Source organism: Arachis ipaensis, chromosome B3, assembly GCF_059453495.1.
Source record: "Arachis ipaensis isolate K30076 ecotype BB chromosome B3, ASM5945349v1, whole genome shotgun sequence".
In the NCBI taxonomy this organism is placed as follows: Eukaryota; Viridiplantae; Streptophyta; class Magnoliopsida; order Fabales; family Fabaceae; genus Arachis; species Arachis ipaensis.
Genome location: NC_142438.1, coordinates 110,528,467 through 110,549,615, shown reverse-complemented (window position 1 = coordinate 110,549,615; position 21,149 = coordinate 110,528,467). Strand labels below are relative to the sequence as shown.

The 21,149-nt window shown below is 35.8% G+C and overlaps 1 protein-coding gene and 1 long non-coding RNA gene across 2 annotated transcripts; one reads left to right on the top strand and one right to left on the bottom strand.

Moving 5' to 3' along the window:
* Positions 1-7,491: 7,491 nt before the first annotated feature.
* Positions 7,492-9,492, bottom strand: LOC148572027 (uncharacterized). The gene is made up of 5 exons (XM_088507356.1): positions 9,249-9,492; positions 8,909-9,203; positions 8,570-8,807; positions 8,124-8,258; positions 7,492-7,977 (listed from the first exon to the last, which is right to left on the bottom strand). The coding sequence occupies exons 1-5, from the start codon at positions 9,490-9,492 to the stop codon at positions 7,492-7,494; spliced, it is 1,398 nt and encodes a 465-aa protein (XP_088363482.1).
* A 90-nt stretch (positions 9,493-9,582) lies between these two features.
* On the top strand, positions 9,583-15,617 carry LOC148572026 (uncharacterized). Its single transcript, XR_015907576.1, has 4 exons — positions 9,583-10,507; positions 14,536-14,614; positions 14,736-14,971; positions 15,408-15,617. It is a non-coding gene; the product is annotated as an uncharacterized LOC148572026 (long non-coding RNA).
* Positions 15,618-21,149: the final 5,532 nt, after the last annotated feature.

The following is a 21,149-nucleotide window of genomic DNA, read 5'->3' as shown; positions in this document are numbered from 1 at the left end:
GCTTTCAGAATGGACCATCCTAGATATATTCTATGATGGTTTATCTGAGCTATCAAAGATGTCATTGGATACTTCTGCAGGTGGATCCATCCACCTAAAGAAAACGCCTGCAGAAGCTCAAGAACTCATTGACATGGTTGCTAATAACCAGTTCATGTACACTTCTGAGAGGAATCCTGTGAATAATGGGACGCTTCTGAAGAAGGAAGTTCTTGAAATTGATACTCTGAATGCCATATTGGCTCAGAACAAAATATTGACTCAGCAAGTCAATATGATTTCTCAGAGTCTGAATGGAATGCAAGCTGCATCAAACAGTACTCAAGAGGCATCTTCTGAAGAAGAAGCTTATGATCCTGAGAACCCTGCAATAGCAGAGGTGAATTACTTAGGTGAACCTTATGGAAACACCTATAACTCATCATGGAGAAATCATCCAAATTTCCCATGGAAGGATCAAAAGCCTCAACAAGGCTTTAATAATGGTGGAAGAAATAGGTTTAACAATAGTAAACCTTTTCCATCATCCACTCAGCAACAGACAGAGAATTCTGAGCAGAATCCATCTAGCTTAGCAAACTTAGTCTCTGATCTATCTAGGGCCACTGTGAGTTTCATGAATGAAACAAGGTCCTCCATTAGAAATTTGGAGGCACAAGTGGGCCAGCTGAGTAAGAAGATCACTGAAATCCCTCCCAGTACTCTCCCAAGCAATACAGAAGAAAATCCAAAGAGAGAGTGCAAGGCCATTGATATTACCGAAATGGCCGAACCCAAAGAGGGAGAGGAGGACCTGAATCCCAATGAGGAAGACCTCCTGGGACGTCCAGTGATCAATAAGGAGTTTTCCTCTGAGGAACCAAAGGAATCTGAGGCTCATCTAGAGACCATAGAGATTCCATTAAACCTCCTTATGCCCTTCATAAGCTCTGATGAGTATTCCTCTTCTGAAGAGAATGAGGATGTCACTGAAGAGCAAGCTGCCAAGTTCCTTGGTGCAATCATGAAGCTGAATGCCAAATTATTTGGTATTGAGACTTGGGAAGATGAACCTCCCTTGTTCACCAATGAACTAAGTGATCTGGATCAACTGACATTGTCTCAGAAGAAATAGGACCCTGGAAAGTTCATAATACCTTCTACCATAGGCACCATGCTCTTTGAAAAGGCTCTGTGACAGAGCATGGTTCTGGCGCTGAACGCCCAAAATGGGCAGCATCTGGGCGCTGAACGCCAGAATTGCACCCTGGAGAAGTGCTGGCGCTGAACGCCCAGAACAAGCATGGTTCTGGCGTTCAACGCTAGAAATGGGCAACAAATGGGCGTTGAACGCCCAAAATGGGCACCAACCTGGCGCTGAACGCCCAGAGTTGTGTGCAAGGGCATTTTGCATGCCTAATTTGGTGCAAAGTTGTAAATCTTTGAACACCTCAGGATCTGTAGACCCCACAGGATCCCCACCTAACTCCACTCACTTCTTCTCACCCCCTCTTTCACACAATCCCATAAACACTCTTCCCCAAAACTCTTCACCAATCACCTCAATCTCTCTTCCCTATCACCACTTCACCACTCACATCCATCCACTCTTCCCCATAAACCTACCTTATAAACCCCACCTACCTTCAAAATTCAAAATCAATTTCCCACCCTTATGGCCGAAACTTACCCCCCTCCCTTCCACATATATAGCCCTCCATTCTTCCTCATTTTCACACAACACAACCCCCTTTTCTCTTCTTGGCCGAAACACACCTCCCCCCTCTTCTCCATATTTTCTTCTTCTTCTTCATCTACTTCTTTCTTTTCTTGCTCGAGGGCGAGCAATATTCTAAGTTTGGTGTGGTAAAAGCATAAGCTTTTTGTTTTTCCATTACCATTGATGGCACCTAAGACCGGAGAATCCTCTAGAAAAAGGAAAGGGAAGACAAAAGCTTCCACCTCCGAGTCATGGGAGATGGAAAGGTTCATCTCCAAAGCTCATCAAGACCACTTCTATGATGTTGTGGCCAAGAAGAAAGTGATCCCCGAAGTCCCTTTCAAGCTCAAGAGAAATGAGTATCCGGAGATCCGACATGAAATCCAAAGAAGAGGTTGGGAAGTCCTAACAAACCCCATCCAACAAGTCGGCATCCTAATGGTTCAAGAGTTCTATGCCAATGCATGGATCACTAGGAACCATGATCAAAGTAAGAACCCGAATCCAAAGAATTATGTTACAATAGTTCGGGGGAAATACTTAGATTTTAGTCCGGAGAATGTGAGGTTGGCGTTTAACTTACCTATGATGCAAGAAGATGAGCGCCCCTACACTAGAAGGGTCAACTTTAATCAAAGGTTGGACCAAGTCCTCATGGACATATGTGTGGAAGGAGCTCAATGGAAGATTGACTCTAAAGGCAAGCCAGTTCAACTAAGAAGACTGGACCTCAAGCCTGTGGCTAGAGGATGGTTGGAGTTCATCCAACGCTCCATCATCCCCACTAGCAACCGATTTGAAGTTACTGTGGATCAGACCATCATGATCCATAGCATCATGATTGGAGAGGAAGTAGAAGTTCATGAAGTCATCTCCCTTGAACTCTACAAAATAGCCGAAAAGCCCTCCCCTGGGGCAAGGCTAGCTTTTCCTCATCTTATTTGCCATATATGTTACTCAGCTGGAGCTTTCATAGAAGGAGACATTCACATTGAGGAAGAGAAGCCCATCACTAAGAAAAAGATGGAGCAAGCAAGAGAGCCCAATCATGGAGCTCAAGAGGCGCAGGAAGCTCATCACCATGAGATCCCGGAGATGCCTCAAATGCATTTTCCTCCACAAAACTATTGGGAGCAAATCAACACCTCCCTAGGAGAATTAAGTTCCAACATGGGACAACTAAGGGTGGAACATCAAGAGCACTCCATCATCCTTCATAAAATAAGAGAAGATCAAAAAGCAATGAGGGAGGAGCAACAAAGACAAGGAAGAGACATAGAAGAGCTCAAGGACATCATTGGTTCCTCAAGAAGGAAACGCCACCATCACTAAGGTGGATTCATTCCTTGTTCTTAAATTCTCTGTTTTTTGTTTTCTCTATGTTAAGTGCTTATCTATGTTTGTGTCTTCATTACATGATCATTAGTAGTTAGTAACTATGTCTTAAAGTTATGAATGTCCTATGAATCCATCACCTCTCTTAAATGAAAAAAGTTTTAATTCAAAAGAACAAGAAGTACATGAGTTTCGAATTTATCCTTGAACTTAGTTTAATTATATTGATGTGGTGACAATGCTTCTTGTTTTCTGAATGAATGCTTGAACAGTGCATATGTCTTTTGAAGTTGTTGTTTAAGAATGTTAAATATGTTGGCTCTTGAAAGAATGATGACTAGGAGACATGTTATTTGATAATCTGAAAAATCATAAAAATGATTCTTGAAGAAAGAAAAAGCAGCAAAGAACAAAGCTTGCAGAAAAAAAAATAGGCGAAAAAAAATAGAAAGAAAAAGAAAAAGCAAGCAGAAAAAGCCAAAAGCTCTTAAAACCAAGAGGTAAGAGCAAAAAGCCAATAACCCTTAAAACCAAAAGGCAAGGGTAATAAAAAGGATCCCAAGGCTTTGAGCATCAGTGGATAGGAGGGCCTAAAGGAATAAAATCCTGGCCTAAGCGGCTAAACCAAGCTGTCCCTAACCATGTGCTTGTGGCGTGAAGGTGTCAAGTGAAAACTTGAGACTGAGCGGTTAAAGTCAAGGTCCAAAGCAAAAAAAGAGTGTGCTTAAGAACCCTGGACACCTCTAATTGGGGACTTTAGCAAAGCTGAGTCACAATCTGACGAGGTTTACCCAATTATGTGTCTGTGGCATTTATGTATCCGGTGGTAATACTGGAAAACAAAGTGCTTAGGGCCACGGCCAAGACTCATAAAATAGCTGTGTTCAAGAATCATCATATTGAACTAGGAGAATCAATAACACTATCTGAACTCTGAGTTCCTATAGATGCCAATCATTCTGAACTTCAATGGATAAAGTGAGATGCCAAAACTATTCAAGAGGCAAAAAGCTATAAGTCCCGCTCATTTAATTGGAGCTATGCTTTATTGATAGTTTGGAATTTATAGTATATTCTCTTCTTTTTATCCTATTTGATTTTCAGTTGCTTGGGGACAAGCAACAATTTAAGTTTGGTGTTGTGATGAGCGGATAATTTATACGCTTTTTGGCATTGTTTTTAGTATGTTTTTAGTAGAATCTAGTTACTTTTAGGGATGTTTTCATTAGTTTTTATGTTAAATTCACATTTCTGGACTTTACTATGAGTTTGTGTGTTTTTCTGTAATTTCAGGTATTTTCTGACTGAAATTGAGGGACTTGAGCAAAAATCAGATTCAGAGGTTGAAGAAGAACTGCTGATGCTGTTGGATTCTGACCTCCCTGCACTCAAAGTGGATTTTCTGGAGCTACAGAACTCAAAATGGCGCGCTTCCAATTGCGTTGGAAAGTAGACATCCAGGGCTTTCCAGAAATGTATAATTGTCCATACTTTGGCCGAGTTTAGATGATGCAAACTGGCGTTCAACGCAAGCTCTCTGCCCAATTCTGGCGTCCAGCGCCAGAAACAAGTTGCAAAGTGGAGTTCAACGCCCAAAATGTCACAAAAGCTGGCGTTCAACTCCAAGAATGACCTCTCCACATGTAGACTTCAAGCTCAGCCCAAGCACACACCAAGTAGGCCCCGGAAGTGGATTTATGCATCAATTACTTACTTCTGTAAACCCTAGTAGCTAGTTTATTATAAATAGGACTTCTTACTATGATCTTAGGATCATCTTTGGACGCCTGGTTCTTAGATCAGAGGGGCTGGCCATTCGGCCATGCCTGGACCTTTCACTTATGTATTTTCAAATGGTAGAGTTTCTACACTCCATAGATTAAGGTGTGGAGCTCTGCTGTTCCTCAAAGATTAATGCAAAGTACTACTGTTTTCTATTCAATTCATCTTATTTCGCTTCTAAGATATTCATTCGCACTTCAACCTGAATGTGATGAACGTGACAATCATCATCATTCCCTATGAACGCGTGCCTGACAACCACTTCCGTTCTACATTAGATTGAATGAGTATCTCTTAGATCTCTTAATCAGAATCTTCGTGGTGTAAGCTAGATTGATGGCGGCATTCATGAGAGTCCGGAAAGTCTAAACCTTGTCCGTGGTATTCCGAGTAGGACTCTGGGATTGAATGACTGTGACGAACTCCAAACTCGCGAGTGCTGGGCGTAGTGACAGACGCAAAAGGATAGTAAATCCTATTCCAGTATGATCGAGAACCTCCAAGATGATTAGCCATGCAGTGACAGCGCATCGGACCATTTTCACAGAGAGGAATAGGATGCAACCATCGACAAGGGTGATGCCTCCAGACGATTAGCCGTGCTGTGACAGAGCATTTGGACCATTTTTCCGAGAGGATTGAAAGTAGCCATTGGCACCGGTGACATCCTTACATAAAGCCAGCCATAGAAAGGAGTAAGACTGATTGGATGAAGACAGCAGGAAAGCGGAGGTTCAGAGGGACAAAAGTATCTCTATGCGCTTATCTGAAATTCTCACCAATGATTTACATAAGTATTTCTATCCTTAGTTTATTATTTATTTTCGAAAACTACATAACTATTTTATATCCGCCTGACTGAGATTTACAAGGTGACCATAGCTTGCTTCATACCAACAATCTCCGTGGGATTCGACCCTTACTCACGTAAGGTATTACTTGGACGACCCAGTGCACTTGCTGGTTAGTTATGCGAAGTTGTGAAGATATGTTTAGACCATGGTTCTGTGCATCCGTTTTTGGTGCCATCGCCAGGGAATCAATTTCGAACAATAATTCACAACCTGAGTAACAATTTCGCATACCAATTGTCTAGAAATATTCATAGAACAGATAGCACGAGTTTTGTCAAAATTCACCTTCATACCAGATGCTCTACAAAAAAGTAGCCATAGTATCCAAAACATGATGCACTTGAGATTTCTTCGCTTTACAAAAAAGGATAAGGTCGTCCGCAAAAAGGAGATCAGAGATTACAGGACCTCCCCTAGACACAGTCATTGGTTTCCATCTACCAACCTCCACTTGCCAAGCAATGAGACAACTCAACCTCTCCATACAAATAACAAATAAATAAAGAGACATAGGGTCTCCTTGCCTCAAACCCTTCTTTGGCTGAAAACCATCCAACCGGTTACCATTCCACATTAGAGAAAGGGAGGAAGACCATACACATTTCATAATAAGAGAAATAATAGTATCTAGAAAGCCAAACATTAGGAGATATTGCTAAAAAAACTCCCAGCTCACCCTGTCATAAGCCTTTTATAGGTCAATTTTAAAAGCAAGAGCACCCTTTTTTGATTTGATTTTCTTCATCATAAAATGAAGAACTTCTTGGGCTATAGTGATATTGTCTGGGACACCCCTTCCGGAATAAAACCTCCCTGCAGAGGACCCATGATATCTTGCAGAAAAGGTCATAACCTCTCTACAACCACCTTAGTTATAATCTTGTAGATGACATTACAGAGGCTGATAGGACGAAACTCTTTCATGCAAGACGGGTTATCAACTTTAGGAATCAGCACTACCAAAGTGTCAAACAGAGCACTATCCAGATCAAACCCAGTAAAAGCCTTCTTAATAAGCTCCCAAACCTCTGTACCAACCACTTTCCAATATCCTTTGAAGAAAACAGCCTGAAAACCATCGGCACCTGGGGCCATAAAAGAGTTCATACCCATAACCACCTTCCTAACCTCTTCTTTAAAAACATATCTCTTGTAAGACTTTCAATAGCCTCACGAGATGAAATAGGTAATTCATGATCCCTCATCACATCAATGTCTACATGTTCCACATTAAAAAAAATCCCTATAAAATCTAACTGCACTGTCTTCGAGCTCCTGCGGATCATTACTCCATCTCCCATCCTCCAAGAACAACCCTTGTACCTTGTTACGCTTCCTCCGCATAATGGTTTGCATACGAAAGAACTTAGTATTCCTATCTCCAAGTCATACCCAGTTCTCTCGGAATTTTTGATACCAAAACTACTCCTCTTGCATAAGCAGATTACTATATTCAGACTGTAAGTCCCCCTTTTCCTATATAAGGGATAGAGCATCAACTCTTTCCATTCTTTGTTGGATACAAGTCAAACGCTTCTCCAAATCCCTCTTTCTCTTAAAAATGTTTTCAAAGACATCTCGGTTAAAGGCCAAAGCATCATCTCTGACCTGAGAAAGGCATCGAATAGGGTTGGATCTACCATTGTCCCAAGAACCCTTGACCACCGAAGAAAAACTTGGATGATGAGACCAAGCTACTTGAAAATGAAAAGGTTTTATCCCAGCTCTTATATCATTACCTTGACATCGCACCAGAATGGGACAGTGGTCAGAATGCATCCTCGCCAAATTCTCCATATAGCTTTCCGAAAAATGAAAACACTAAGCATCTGTTGCCACAACCCTATCCAGCCTCTTCGAAATGAACCGATTACCCTGAATATGTCTGAACCAACTGTACAAGGATCCATGAGCTCCCAAATCAATCAAATCACACTCATCTAGGAGAGCTCTAAACCGCTCTACCCTTCGAGAGACAAAGTTTCCACCTTTAACTTCAGATGAAAGAAGGATCTCATTAAAATCTCGAATAACTAACAAAGGACCTGAATAATTTCTGGAGAAATCTGACAAAACACTCCAAGCTACTTCCCTTATACTAGGAATTGGACTTGCATAAATTGCTGCACAGACCCACGAGAGACTGCCATTCGAAAACTCAATACAGACCACTTGTGAACTCGCTGCCACGACACTATAAGACACTCCGGGCCATGCAAAGAGCACCCAAATACCTCTACTATGCCCCTGCACTTCTTTAATATGAATAGGAGTATAACCTAATTTGTTACAGAAAACAACCACCTTCTGGAAAGCACAATGAGTCTCTAAAATAATAAAAATGTACGGATAAAATTTTTTTACCAATTATTTCAGATGCACCCGAGCTAATTTATTTCTGGCACCTCTCATATTCCAAGCTATAATATTTGCACAATCCATATTAATATTACTTGGAATAAGACCCACAACTCAGATTTGTTGAGGATAGTGAGTGGGGCCTCCACTATAACCGCACTGTGCCCATTATCGACAAAACGCTCGTTACCATCCAGTATGCTTATCACGCCATTCTCAACCGAGAAACTCTGAAGAGAATTAAGCCTTAATCTCTTTAATTTGCTTCTGAATGGCGTTTTAAAAGTCACAGCACCTTACGAATAAACCTCTACCTGTGCTAAACTAGGTCCTTGCTTGCCACCCGTCACACCTTGAGAAGAGGTAGAACCTGACGAAGCTAATTTAAATTTCCTCGCTTGTTTTAGCAGTTGATTGCCCTTACTCATGTGTGAAGATGATTCAATCCCATTGATGCCTTTCATAACAGGCTCTTCTTTGGCAACATAATTAAAAGATTTATCCACATAAGCTTTTTTGGACTTATCTTGGTCAAGAATACCAAAAAGACCTTCTTGCCCTTTGCCTTTCTTTCCACCTTGATCCACGTCGCATCCCCTGCATGTGCCACTTCCATTACATGCACTTCCTTATCCTTACTCTTCTCTATCCCAATTGTAGCACTACCAAAAACAAAAGACTTCTCAATATTAGAAGAAAACGGTACATGATCCATCTTCTCATGCTCTTCTTCCTTGGCTTCATTTACCCTTGTTTCATCAATGTTTGCCGAAATTGAACTAATCAATTTATAGTCCACACCAACATGCCCATAACAACCACACATATTGCAGATCAACTCAAGGCTTTCATATTTAACATTCAAAACCCTCCCATCCACCTCAACACTACTAGTAATAGGATGCTTAAATCAATCTCCACACAAGCCCTCGCATACTTCTCTCTCGCTGCCATGTTAGTTGCTACATCAATTTTCACTGGCTTTCCCACCGCAGCGGTAATCCTCAACATAGCCCTCTCATGATAGTAACGAATCTCTAAGCCATAAAAGTGTACCCATACTATGGTGGATCCAAAAACCTCCTCCTTTGAAAAGAATTCTGGTGACCATGGCTTTACAGCAAGATAGAACCCGAATATCATCCAAGGATCACCAAGTAAAACCCTCTCCTGATCTTTGAAAGCATTAATCTAGAAAATGTTCAGAACTTGAAACCCACCTTTCAATCTCCACACCATATCCAGCTTATGCACCATCAACGTGCAACTCATATGTTTGCTCGAGATTTTGACGACGATGGCCTCTTTATATGGTACAGATAATGCCGCCAGTCCTTCTCCTGAGAAGATGACCCGAGGAGGATGCGGATCCCCGTGATTCCCTTTAATCACCTTGGCTAGCCTCTCTCCTTCTAAAGTCTCATCCCAAAGTATAGGAGACAAAGACTTCTGGCCAATCATCATGTCGCGAAAGAAAACCTTCTGAAAGCCATGTTCTCCTTTAAAACCCTTAGTAGCCTCCTCCTTTTCATCAGTATTTCTATTGCCGGCATTACCTTACCTCACTGTGTATCACCCTCTTCGTAAACACACAACTCCCCTCACTACCCCTTCGGTCATACCTAAACCTTAGCAGAGAAAATTTGAATACACAAAATTATATAAATCCAATTTAATAGAAAAAAGCAAAAATAACCTAACAATAAAACACAAGGTTAATATTAGAATTTAGAAAAGAATGACCAAAAGAGGATTAGGGTTCTACGTTGCACTGGAAAAAGGCAGGAGAAGAAGAAAGAGAAGAGAAGAAAGGAGAACCGCCATCGAAGGAGGAAGAAGAGAAAGGATAAGAAGACGATGGAGAGAGAAGTTGTGCCGTCGCCACTTTCTTCACCTCCAGCACCGTCTCTGCCTTGCTCTTCTGTTATCGTTTCTACCTTGCATTGTAATCCTCTTCTCTGCTCGCCGTCGTAGTGTTTCTCATTGCTCGAGCTCGCGCCGTGTTCTGCTCTGCTATGTTTTTCTGCTCACGCCGTTCTGAAACATTTAATCTGCTCCGCCGTTCTGAAACCTCTGCTCTGCTCCGCCGTGTTGTTGTCCTCTGTCCTCTCAAATAAATCGACAATTTTCTGTCGTTCACCTCTTTCTCTCAAGCCTCTCGCCTAAGCCTCTCGCCTCAGCCTCGGTCCTCAGGCATCTCTTCCTCCGTCGTCGTCCTTGAAGGCTTGCAGATTGATTTTACATATTACTTGGTTAATTTAGCTACATTTTTGAAATAACAAAACTAGTTCCAGTATACATCTCTCTCTCTCTCTCTCTCTCTCTCTCTCTCTCTCTCTCTCTCTCTCTCTCAGTCTAACTGATTGAAGAAGCTCACATAATCCTTTTCTTCTTTTCATTGTTTTTGCAGTTTCGAGTTCGACCATGTCGAAGGACAAAGATTCTACCAATTTGTCGCGCACCTTCAAATACCTCTTAGGTTTGATGTAAATTGTTGTTTCGTTTTTCAGTAATCACAATTTAGCAATGTGATTTTAGTTTAATTATTTTAGACTTTTGATTAGATTTTAGCAATGTGATAAATCCTGCACTTGTGGAACAATAAATCTTGCTTAGAAGGAGAAAGAAGGAGAAAAAGGTATATATAGAATCGCAAAGAGTCGGGAAAGAAGAACGAGAGATTTGGATCAGGTTAAGTGCATAAAGGATAAGGATGGAGAGGTGTTGGCTCAAGAGGAGAAGATTAATGAAAGGTGGAAGAGCTACTTCTACGAGTTATTTAATGAGGGACAGAAGACTCTTCCGAGCCTTGGTCGATTATGCACAAGGGAAGAAGATCAAAACTTTAACTACTATCGAAGGATTCGAGACTTCGAGGTAAAAGAGGCTCTAAAGCAGATGAAAAATGGCAGGGCAGTAGGACCTGATAATATCCCGATTGAGGTTTGGAAGGGTCTTGGAGGAAAAGGCATCAATTGGTTAACCAAGCTTTTTAATGAGATTTTAAGGTCAAAGAAGATGCCTGATGAGTGGAGAAAGAGCACCTTGGTACCTATCTACAAGAATAAGGGGGATATACAAAGTTGCGGAAACTATAGAGGGATTAAGCTTATGAGTCATACTATGAAGTTATGGGAAAGGGTGATAGAACGGAGGTTGAGAAAAGAGACACAAGTAACAGAGAACCAATTTGGATTTATGCCAGGCAGATCTACCACTGAAGCGATATACCTATTAAGAAGGATGATGGAGAGGTATCGTAGTAATAAAAGGGATCTACACATGGTGTTTATTGATTTGGAAAAAGCGTATGATAGGGTACCAAGGGAGGTCTTATGGAAGGTTTTAGAAAAGAGGAGAGTAAAGATCGCATATATTCGGGCAATTAAAGACATGTATGATGGGGCCACAACTAGTGTGAAGACTCAAGGTGGTGTGACAGAGGAATTCCCTATTGGTATAGGATTACACCAGGGATCATCCTTAAGTCCATACCTTTTCACATTAGTCTTGGAAGTACTCACAGAGCACATCCAAGAGCCTGTGCCATGGTGCATGCTTTTTGCCGATGATATCGTCCTTATGGGAAAGTCAAGGGAAGACCTAAATAAGAAGTTGGAGTTATGGAGAGAAGCTTTAAAAGTGTATGGTCTGCGCATAAGCCGTAGCAAGACGGAATATATGGAATGTAAGTTTAGTCTGAGAAGGGAAAACTCCAATATAGAGGTGAAGATTGGAGAAAACATCCTGCGAAAAGTTAAAAGTTTTAAGTATCTTGGGTGCATCATACAGGATAATGGAGAGATTGAACAGGATGTAAATCATAGGATCCAAGCAGGTTGGTCAAAATGGCGGAGTGCATCTGGTTTTATATGCGACAAAAAAGTGCCTTTAAAACTTAAAGGTAAATTCTATCGCACCGCTATAAGACCGGCTATGCTGTATGGTACGGAGTGTTGGGCGGCTAAAGGGGAGCACGAACATAAGTTGAGTGTGGCAGAGATGAAGATGTTGAGATGGATGAGTGGTCATACGCGATTGGATAAAATAAGGAATGAAGATATAAGGGAGAGAGTTGGAGTAGCACCCATTGTGGAAAAGATGGTTGAATCGCGTCTCAGGTGGTTTGGACATGTGGGAAGAAGACCGATAGAACATCCAGTCAGGAGGGTGGATGAGATGGAAGATGGACAAAGGGTGAAAGGCAGAGGAAGACCTAAGAAGACCATCCATGAGGTGGTCAAACAAGATCTACATGTAAACGGTCTCTCTGTAGACATGATACATGACAGAGCACAATGGCGTCGTTTGATTCATGTAGCCGACCCCACTTAGTGGGACAAGGCTTTGTTGTTGTTGTTGTTGTTGTATTTTTGTAATTGATTAGATTAAATTAAATTGTGATTGTATTTGACAAAACCTATTTTATAATTCGGATTGTGACAGGGATGTCAATGCGGCAGGGCGGGGCGGAGGCGGGGGATGCCTCCCTGCTTCCCATCCCCATCCCCGCCCCCATTCTCCGTCGTGGGGAAATATTGCTCCCATCCCCATTCCCCACAGGGCCCCATTCCCTGCGGGGACCCCATTCCGCATCTACATAATAGTTCTAACTAATTATTAATTTCCATATGAATAGAGCTGCAAGTATCTATCTTATACAAAAACTGCAAGATTTTATACAAAAAGTCTAAATGACACGATGGTGACTTCTTTCGAAATAACGCAATGGGGGGACACAACGACGAGCCAAAGGAAAAAGTAGTGGACGAGGTGGGAGATGCGGCAATAGAGAGGAGAATGGACACAACTGCAGAGTTACGAAAAGGAACGCCACAAATAGAAATTACGACGCGGTAAGGGTGATGGAATGGTGAGTTATGACGATGCGGTGAGAAGGGTGACGAGGGGGTGGCTGCAGAGAGGTTGGATGGAGTATGGACTGTGTGTGTGTGTGTGTGTGTGTGTGCGCGCGCGCGTGTGTGTGTGTACTAAAAAACATATATGAGAAATAAACTGTTAAGGATAATTCAAGGAATTCATAAATTTCGGGGAATAGCGGGGACGGGGCGGGGATCCCCGCTCGGGTCTCCGCGCTTGCTTCGAGGGAATTTTGTCCCCCATCCCCACGGAAAAAATTCCCCACAATCAGATCCCCATTCGGGGTAGTCACTGCAGGGATCCCCGTGTTTCGGGGAATTTTGCCATCCCTAGATTGTGTTGTGGAGCAAATTAAAGGAGTGTGGAACTGAGATTTCAATTTCGATTTTGGGGTTGAGATTTGGGCGTGCGTACGTACGTGCGCTCACTTTAGTTCTTGTGCTGTTTTTCTGGGATTGAGAAAGTAGATAGTGAGGGAAAGAGGATTGAGGAGAAATAATTGCCAATTATTTGTTGTTATTACAATTTCATTTTCTCTTAATATAATTTCTTGAGCATTTAGTTCTTATTTTTTAATATAATAGTTCATTAGTCATTTTATTAACATGCATATTAGTCATTTTATTTCTTGAGTATTTTAAGTTTTGAACTAGTTGCCAATTTCATTGAGGCTATGATCCCAAACCTACGCTCCTGAAGGCTTGTAAGTGCAAGCGTATGTATAAATTCTTTTATGACATACCTCGATAACCTATGCTAATTCTTAAATGATCGTTTATCTGTTTTAATATTTATGCTTATATAATAATTTTTCAATACAAATTTTTGTAACTGGCCATGTTGTGTCCTATGTTATTTAGAATTTCCATGCCCATAGATGTGTTTAGCTGTACTGGGTATGGTGTTGTATCCATGTTCTGTAGAATGTCAGACTAAGTATTCCATATTAATGGCCACTTGCCATGCTTTTCTATTTGACATGAGTCTCAAGTGTTGGTTAAAGGTTGCAAATGACTGCTTTCCTGCATCAAATTTTGCCATCTCTTGGAGTTTAGGTTCAATTCATAGTGGTAAGCTGGCATCCTTGTAGGTTGATGTTAGAAAATATTTGGCCTGGAAACCATGCTGGAACTGGACTAGGTATGTATTTATTGACTTCTGTATTTGGTACTGCACCAGGCGCAAAAAAAAAAAAAAGAAACAATTTGGAACATTTTCATTCTTGCATATATGGGCCATGAGGCACTCTATGCAATTACACTACCTGAAGACTAAACCAAGATTATAAAATAATTTCAAAGAAGCAGATGAATCTCAATTACGAGAAGTCTGCTAGAGTTTCCTTGGACCTCCAATAGGGATGGCCGAAGAAGCATTATTAGATTCAAAAAGCTTAGCATGGGATCCTCTTGTGCTTGTAGACTAATTTGTTTATTTACTTTTTCAGGCAGGGGAAAAAATAGTTGAGAGATAGGATTGTGAATGCTTGCTATGATTACTATTTTATTTTGTTCCTGTTGTTTCTTTTTCTCTCATAAAATGAAGCTATATGGTGAATAAATCAGCTTAAGTGTAGAGTGTGATTGTTAATGACTTTTGTTAACTATGCATTTTATTGGTGAGCAGGGGCATTTAATCCAAACTTGCTGGGGATACATGCATTAAACCAAGTCTACTTTGGTCGATCTTTCAGCTTCTGCCTAAGGTTTATGATAAGAAACTTGCTAATTTCCTAGGTTGAAGTTCTTTTTCCATCTCTCAATGCACATTATTACCTGACTTCTCAAAATCAGGAGTAGTTTAATCAAGTGTTTGTAATTCTCTAGACAATCAAAACATTGGAGGTCTTCCATATCTGATGAGCATTCAACTAAGTTAGAATCTTTGTCTTCAGCAGCAATCTTTTGTTTTCGAATCTGATGAGTTCTCAACCAGGCTAAGATCTTTTCCTTCAGCACATCCATGTTTCTGGTTCATCTCCGTCCTCGTTTTTAGGGTCAGGGAAAGAGTGAAAAGAACCTCAATCATCTTCTCTAGCATACAAATGAAGCGAGCTTCAAAAGTGGAAAGCATTTTCTGTTTTTGGTTCTGATGAGCTTTCAACCAAGCATCCTAATAAGCATCCTAATAATCTTCAGCAAATTATTACGAGATTCATTGGCAAACATGAATATATGTATTTAAAATGCTAGTTGAACCTTTTAATATCCATTTTAATTAGAACTTCATTAGTTATTAAGGTTTTATCTCTTTTCTGAATTTTATTGTGTATAAATTTATATAATAATTAAAATGATTATACATGTCTTTTTTTGTATTTTCACTGCAAAAATAATTCTTATTTTTAGCTAAAAAAGACAACCTTTCAATGGTTGCATATTTAGTTTAGAGGTAACACTTATATGGGTTGCATATTTAGAAGAATAAGCAATGCTTCCAAGGGTTGCATATCAAACTGATAGGCAACATTTCATCATGTTGCATATTTTAAACAATAGGTAACACTTCAACGTGTTGCATACTCAAAAGAAGACGCAACGTTTTTTACTAGTAGCTGAAGCATGACAGCTAAAAGAACAGGTGTAAAGTGTTGTCTAAAACACAGTTCAGGAGCGTTGTCTATTTTAAAGAATAAGTAATGCTTTTAAAGAGTTGTCTTCAGAAGCGTTACTTTTGAAGCAAAAAAGCATTGCCTTGACTTAAGGCAATGGCCGCATCTGCAAGCCACCCCCCAAAACGTTACCTCAAGTCCCAAAACGTTGTTATAGATCAAAGGCAATCTTTAGGCAACACTTTTTAAATGTTGTTTCAGTTCCAAAATGTTGTAGTATTGTATGAATAAATTTGTTGGTACGTTAATTAGTCTCAGATAATTTTAGTACTTTATTTAGTTTTAATAAGAAAGTTGAGTTCATATAAAATTAAAATTTCAATATTCAAATATCAAATACACGAAATCAATAACTAAAATATTGAAAAATAAATTAAAATTATATCAATCGAATGATCTTCTTTCCAACATAAAATTTGCAAGTATCTTATTAGAGATAAAAGTTGTGTTGTCTTCTGGTACATATCAATTGTGTAACCTTCATATATAATTTACTATTTGCCTTAATCTTCTTGTTGTCTAAGATCTAAGACTCACCATAAACACTTTTATTTTCCTTTAATGTATTTTTTGTTTGCTAAATGACCTTATGAAATATCATTAAAAAACTAGTTTTGAAGCAAGTTTAGTTTAATTTCAATAAAAACTAGCTAATTTTTTAATGCTCATGGTTGCTTGTTGTCAAAGACAAGCCGTTTCAAAACTGATCATCAGTCATAATCTTCCATCAGATTGTCTTGATTCTTTGAATGGGCAAATTTTTATTCTAAAAATAAACTCTTAAAACATAGATTTTTTTTAGCCGATCACATTCTTTTAATCTACAACAAAAAACGAGTTGTTAATTTAAATAATTTTGTTTAGAACATTTCTTTTAAGAGTTTAGTAGGATGTTAAAGCAAAAATAACACAATAATTAACTGAAAATGTTAAATAAATAAATATTGAATAGACTGGTCAAGCATACCCAAATTATCTTAAATTTTAACAAAATAGAGACTAACACTTCTATTAGAGAACTATTTTATGCTCTAATGTCTCTATTTTTCTCCTTGTTCTGATAAGATTTTGTTTGTATCTCTTCTATCAATAGAAGAATATGATTAAAACACTTTTGGAAATTGAAATCTTCAGTAATGTCCTCCCTAATGAAAAAGGGCAAATTATGGTGTAACAGACTTTCTACTTATTTTTTTTTTATCTTTTCTCTTCTCTTTTATTCCTACTAAAATTTCTTTTGTCTTAATTTGAATAATTTAAACTCTAATCTCCAAAAAATATGAAATATCTATCTACTCTGTTATATAAAAATTGGATTTCTGTCACTTAATGATGAAGTTGACGTGGCATGCTTCGGAGGGTGTTTCCTGATTTATTTCTTTTAACTCATTAAATACAAGTTATTACGATAAACTAATTATATCAACTAATTGATTTGATTAGATATTTAAATATTATATCATTTATTATAATTTATATCAATTTTATTTGGTAATATTTTTTAATTTATTTATTTTAATATTCTGTTAGTATTTTTTAATTTATTTCTTTTAATTTATTAAACCAAATTTATTGTGTGTACTAATTAATTAATTTGATTAATTTATTAGTCATTAAAATAATAAATCTATGAATAAAATAGGCAATAGAGATATTTTCAACTAATAATTAAATTAAATTAAATCAAATCATATATATTGAACTAAATTCAAATCATGTGAATTAAGGACTAAATTAAAATAAGATAATTTCTTACTTATTCAAGTTAAGTACAATAAATACAAATTAATTTTATTAGATAATCATAGTTGTCTGGTCTATTATATATAGATGGCCACACAAAATTATAAGAATCGTAATTTTTATCGCTCTTACTATTTCAACTCTTTTTTTTCTTTATGTATAGTTTCTTTTATTGATTGTTTGCTTGATGAATATATCTCAATTTAAGCATTCTACTACTACTACGACTGTAGATGGAAGTTGACATGTAGCAATTTAAAGTAGTCAATGTATTTTTTTATAATATTAGATAGTAGAATATTTGTTAAAATAAATATACTAATTGTAATGTTTTTTTTTTCAAATGTTATATTTTTATGTCAGTTGACCTGTTATGAATTTATTTTTTAGAATGACAACAAATTATATTTTTTTCTAATATTATTGCTAAAAAAAAGTGATAATGCGTATGAATATTATTTGTAAGAATGTTGAAAGAAGTCATAAGCCTACATTTTTTAAAGATTTATTGTTCAATAAAATAAACAAATTTCATATGATTTAATTTATATGAATACCAAACTTTCTTTTCTAGTAAAAAACGCTACAAAAGTTCAATGTGCAAATAATAGGTTTTGCAGAACCTTCTTGATGAGATGCATGATAATGGTCAAATTCTTGAATTTATGCATTTGTAAGAATAAAAGTAAATATGTATTAGTGGTTAAAGATTCGTGACCATTTGTTTTTGGGAAATCATTAAATTTTCATTGTCACAAAAAAAAAATATATCAGGGAACATCCTATTGGACTCGGACTAATGTGTAAAGGGAGAAGGTAAAATCAAGCTCTTATATATGGAAAATATGAGCAGCCCTTTAAGATAAATGAAGAGTTGTTCCAAAAAATGCATTATCCATGAAAAAGCAGAGAAGCATCTTAGCGGCATCAGTCATATAAATTTTTTGAAGGCACAAGATAATAAAATAGATTGACTTTAATATTATTAATTAGAAGCTAAATTTAATAGTTTAAATAAGCACCACTAATTATATTAAAAAAATACTTTTATAATAATAATAATGTGATTTACATATTAATTTTTTTGAGTAAATTCATTTTAAAATGTAAAAATTAGACTCAATTATATTAAAATTTTAAAAATAATATAAAATTTGACAACAAAATTAACATTCATTAAGAAAATAAATTTATTTATGGTTATAATTATAAATAATAATAAGACTTATAAAAAAATATTAATGTCATCATTCTTATTAATTAAAACATAATATTAGGTAGTTGATAGTTTTATAGGCGGAAATAATAGAATAGATTATGTAAAAATTAGCAACGAACAAGCAATAAAAATTCAGAAAAAATCTATTATATAAAATTAGTAACTAATGTTTGTGATAATTTAAAATTAAAAAATAAAAATACAAAATATTAATATATTGAGTTTTCGAAGTATAAATCTTGAAGTATATATATATAAAATTAATGATTATGATTAAAAATTTTTATTTTATTTCAATTTATTTAAGATATGTTTATCTTAAATTTTATTTTTTAATTAATTAGTATTTTTTTTTGTACATTTAATTATCATTAATTTATATAAATTAAAATATATAACTTAAAAAAATAGATACATGTATAAAAAATAAAAAATATTGTTTTTTGTTAGTAAAAAATTTATGTCACTTTAGCTTTTTTTTTTACATCATATCTTATATTTTTACTATAATTAAAAGTTAGAGGTAAATTATTAAATATAAATTAGTAAAAAAAATATAATACTTAATGACTTATCATAATCACATTAAAAGGTATTTAAGTTATTTTTATATAATAAAAATGATATGCTTCAAAAAATATCTATAACAATATACTTTTTTCCATTTTTATCCTTCCTAATAACCTATCCCACGTCAGTTATTCCGCGTTACAATACTCCCACTACCTCATCTTCATTCACGTTCTTTCTTATTTTATAAATTCAAGTAACTTCTATAATAATGATCTCTTTCTTCCCTTATTCTCTCTCACTTCACATTGCTGTTACTAGAAAAACTTCCTTCGTTTCTCATCCATTTTTTCATGCATCTTTTTCTCTTCATCTAATATATAATTTGTTTTTCGTCATTAAATAAAAGTGTAAAACTATGTTTATATATTTGTTCTGATTAATTACAGTTGACAAGATACCAATGGAAGTGGTGAGCGAAGAACAGAGGAGCAACACCTCGCCAGAAGGCGTGACAGTTAAGTTATACATCCCATTAATAAATTTATGTAGTTAGTATATCATTTAATATGAATTATCTTTTACAATATATTTTCATGTTAATAACAAATTTATTTAATACTCATAATAACATGGTCCAAGTAACAGATCGAATGATGCAAATATAGGTAAGAATCATGTGTATTTATTTAATTAATAATAATAATTTCTTAGGTTTTGATTCCATAAACCTTCCATAATTGTCCTAAATGATATAGTTATAGATATTATTATAATATCTTAATATACTTTAAATACAATATCTATAACAATATATATATATATAACAATATCTATAACAATATATATCTATAACAATATATAATGCGAATACCTCAAGTTTGGTGTCCAATTTTCTTTCCTATTTTAATCCTGCTAAGTGCCAACATAATCCAAAACTAACTTTACAGTTATGTATTTCACTACCAGTTACAACAAAAATTCACAGGTAACTTCTTTCTCAATCATCAACTTAAATAATCTATTTTTTTATCATTTCTTTAATTTTCTTTACTTCTCTTACTCAACTCTAACATTTTTACCTTTTGAATAACTCTTTAGACAACTTCCTAAAATAGACTATGACTATGATAAATGTTGGTTTTAGAAGCATGTACGAAAAGAACAAAAGAATAATTTATGACGAAAGAAGTGTTCAATTATCATCAATAGTAGTGATAAGTAATTTTTGGTAAATTTTATTATATTTTGTGATATTCATTTAAATTATATTTTATTTAGTTTTATCTTAGTTTTAGTTTGTACCGTTTTGTTCTGAGTACAATGTACTCTGTAGCTTCACTCTAATTATTTTATTAGAGTTTTTGTTGTAGTTTCTTAAAAAATTTTATCATTTTTGTATTTCTTTTGATGTTTTTCTTCTCCTTTCTTTAACATTTTCAATTGAATTGTCTCCATCCTCTTCCTTTGTCTTTCTCCACTGCGGTTACAAATTTTTTTTCAATTTACTTAATCAATCTATATTTTTAATCTATTTTTTATTTTTGTAATTTGTTACCAATTTTTCACGTAGATAAATAGCGTTATGTCTTTTTCTCTCATTAATTTGATTTGACAAAAAAAATAGTTTTTTTACATTTTACATGTACATTTTATTTATGTTTTTGACATGTTTGTATTTAACTATCTGTCAACGATGGGATGAAAAAATTTTATAAATATTTTTTATACATTTTTCTTTTTAAATTGCTTTTAATGGGATAATTTTTTTTAATTTTCTAAAATACTTGATTACTTAGAATATTGTATTTAAAATTTGAGTATATAAATATTTTTAAATTAAACTAAAATAAATAAATTATATTACAAAAAAGTTTATTAATTTTGTCTTTTACAATATTATTTATTTGGCATATTGGCTTAGTTATTTAATTGGTATATAATACATGCAAGAAAATCACACCTATCAAATGTTTCTTAAAATATTAGTATACTAATTTTCTATATAATTAATTATTTAGAGTACTAGATTTGATATTTAATTATGTAAAGTATTGTATTTATCATATGGAGAATAATAGCAAGAAAAAATAGTGTTTAATATAGTAAGGGATATAATAAAAATATAAATTAATAATTTTAAAAAAATAATAAAAT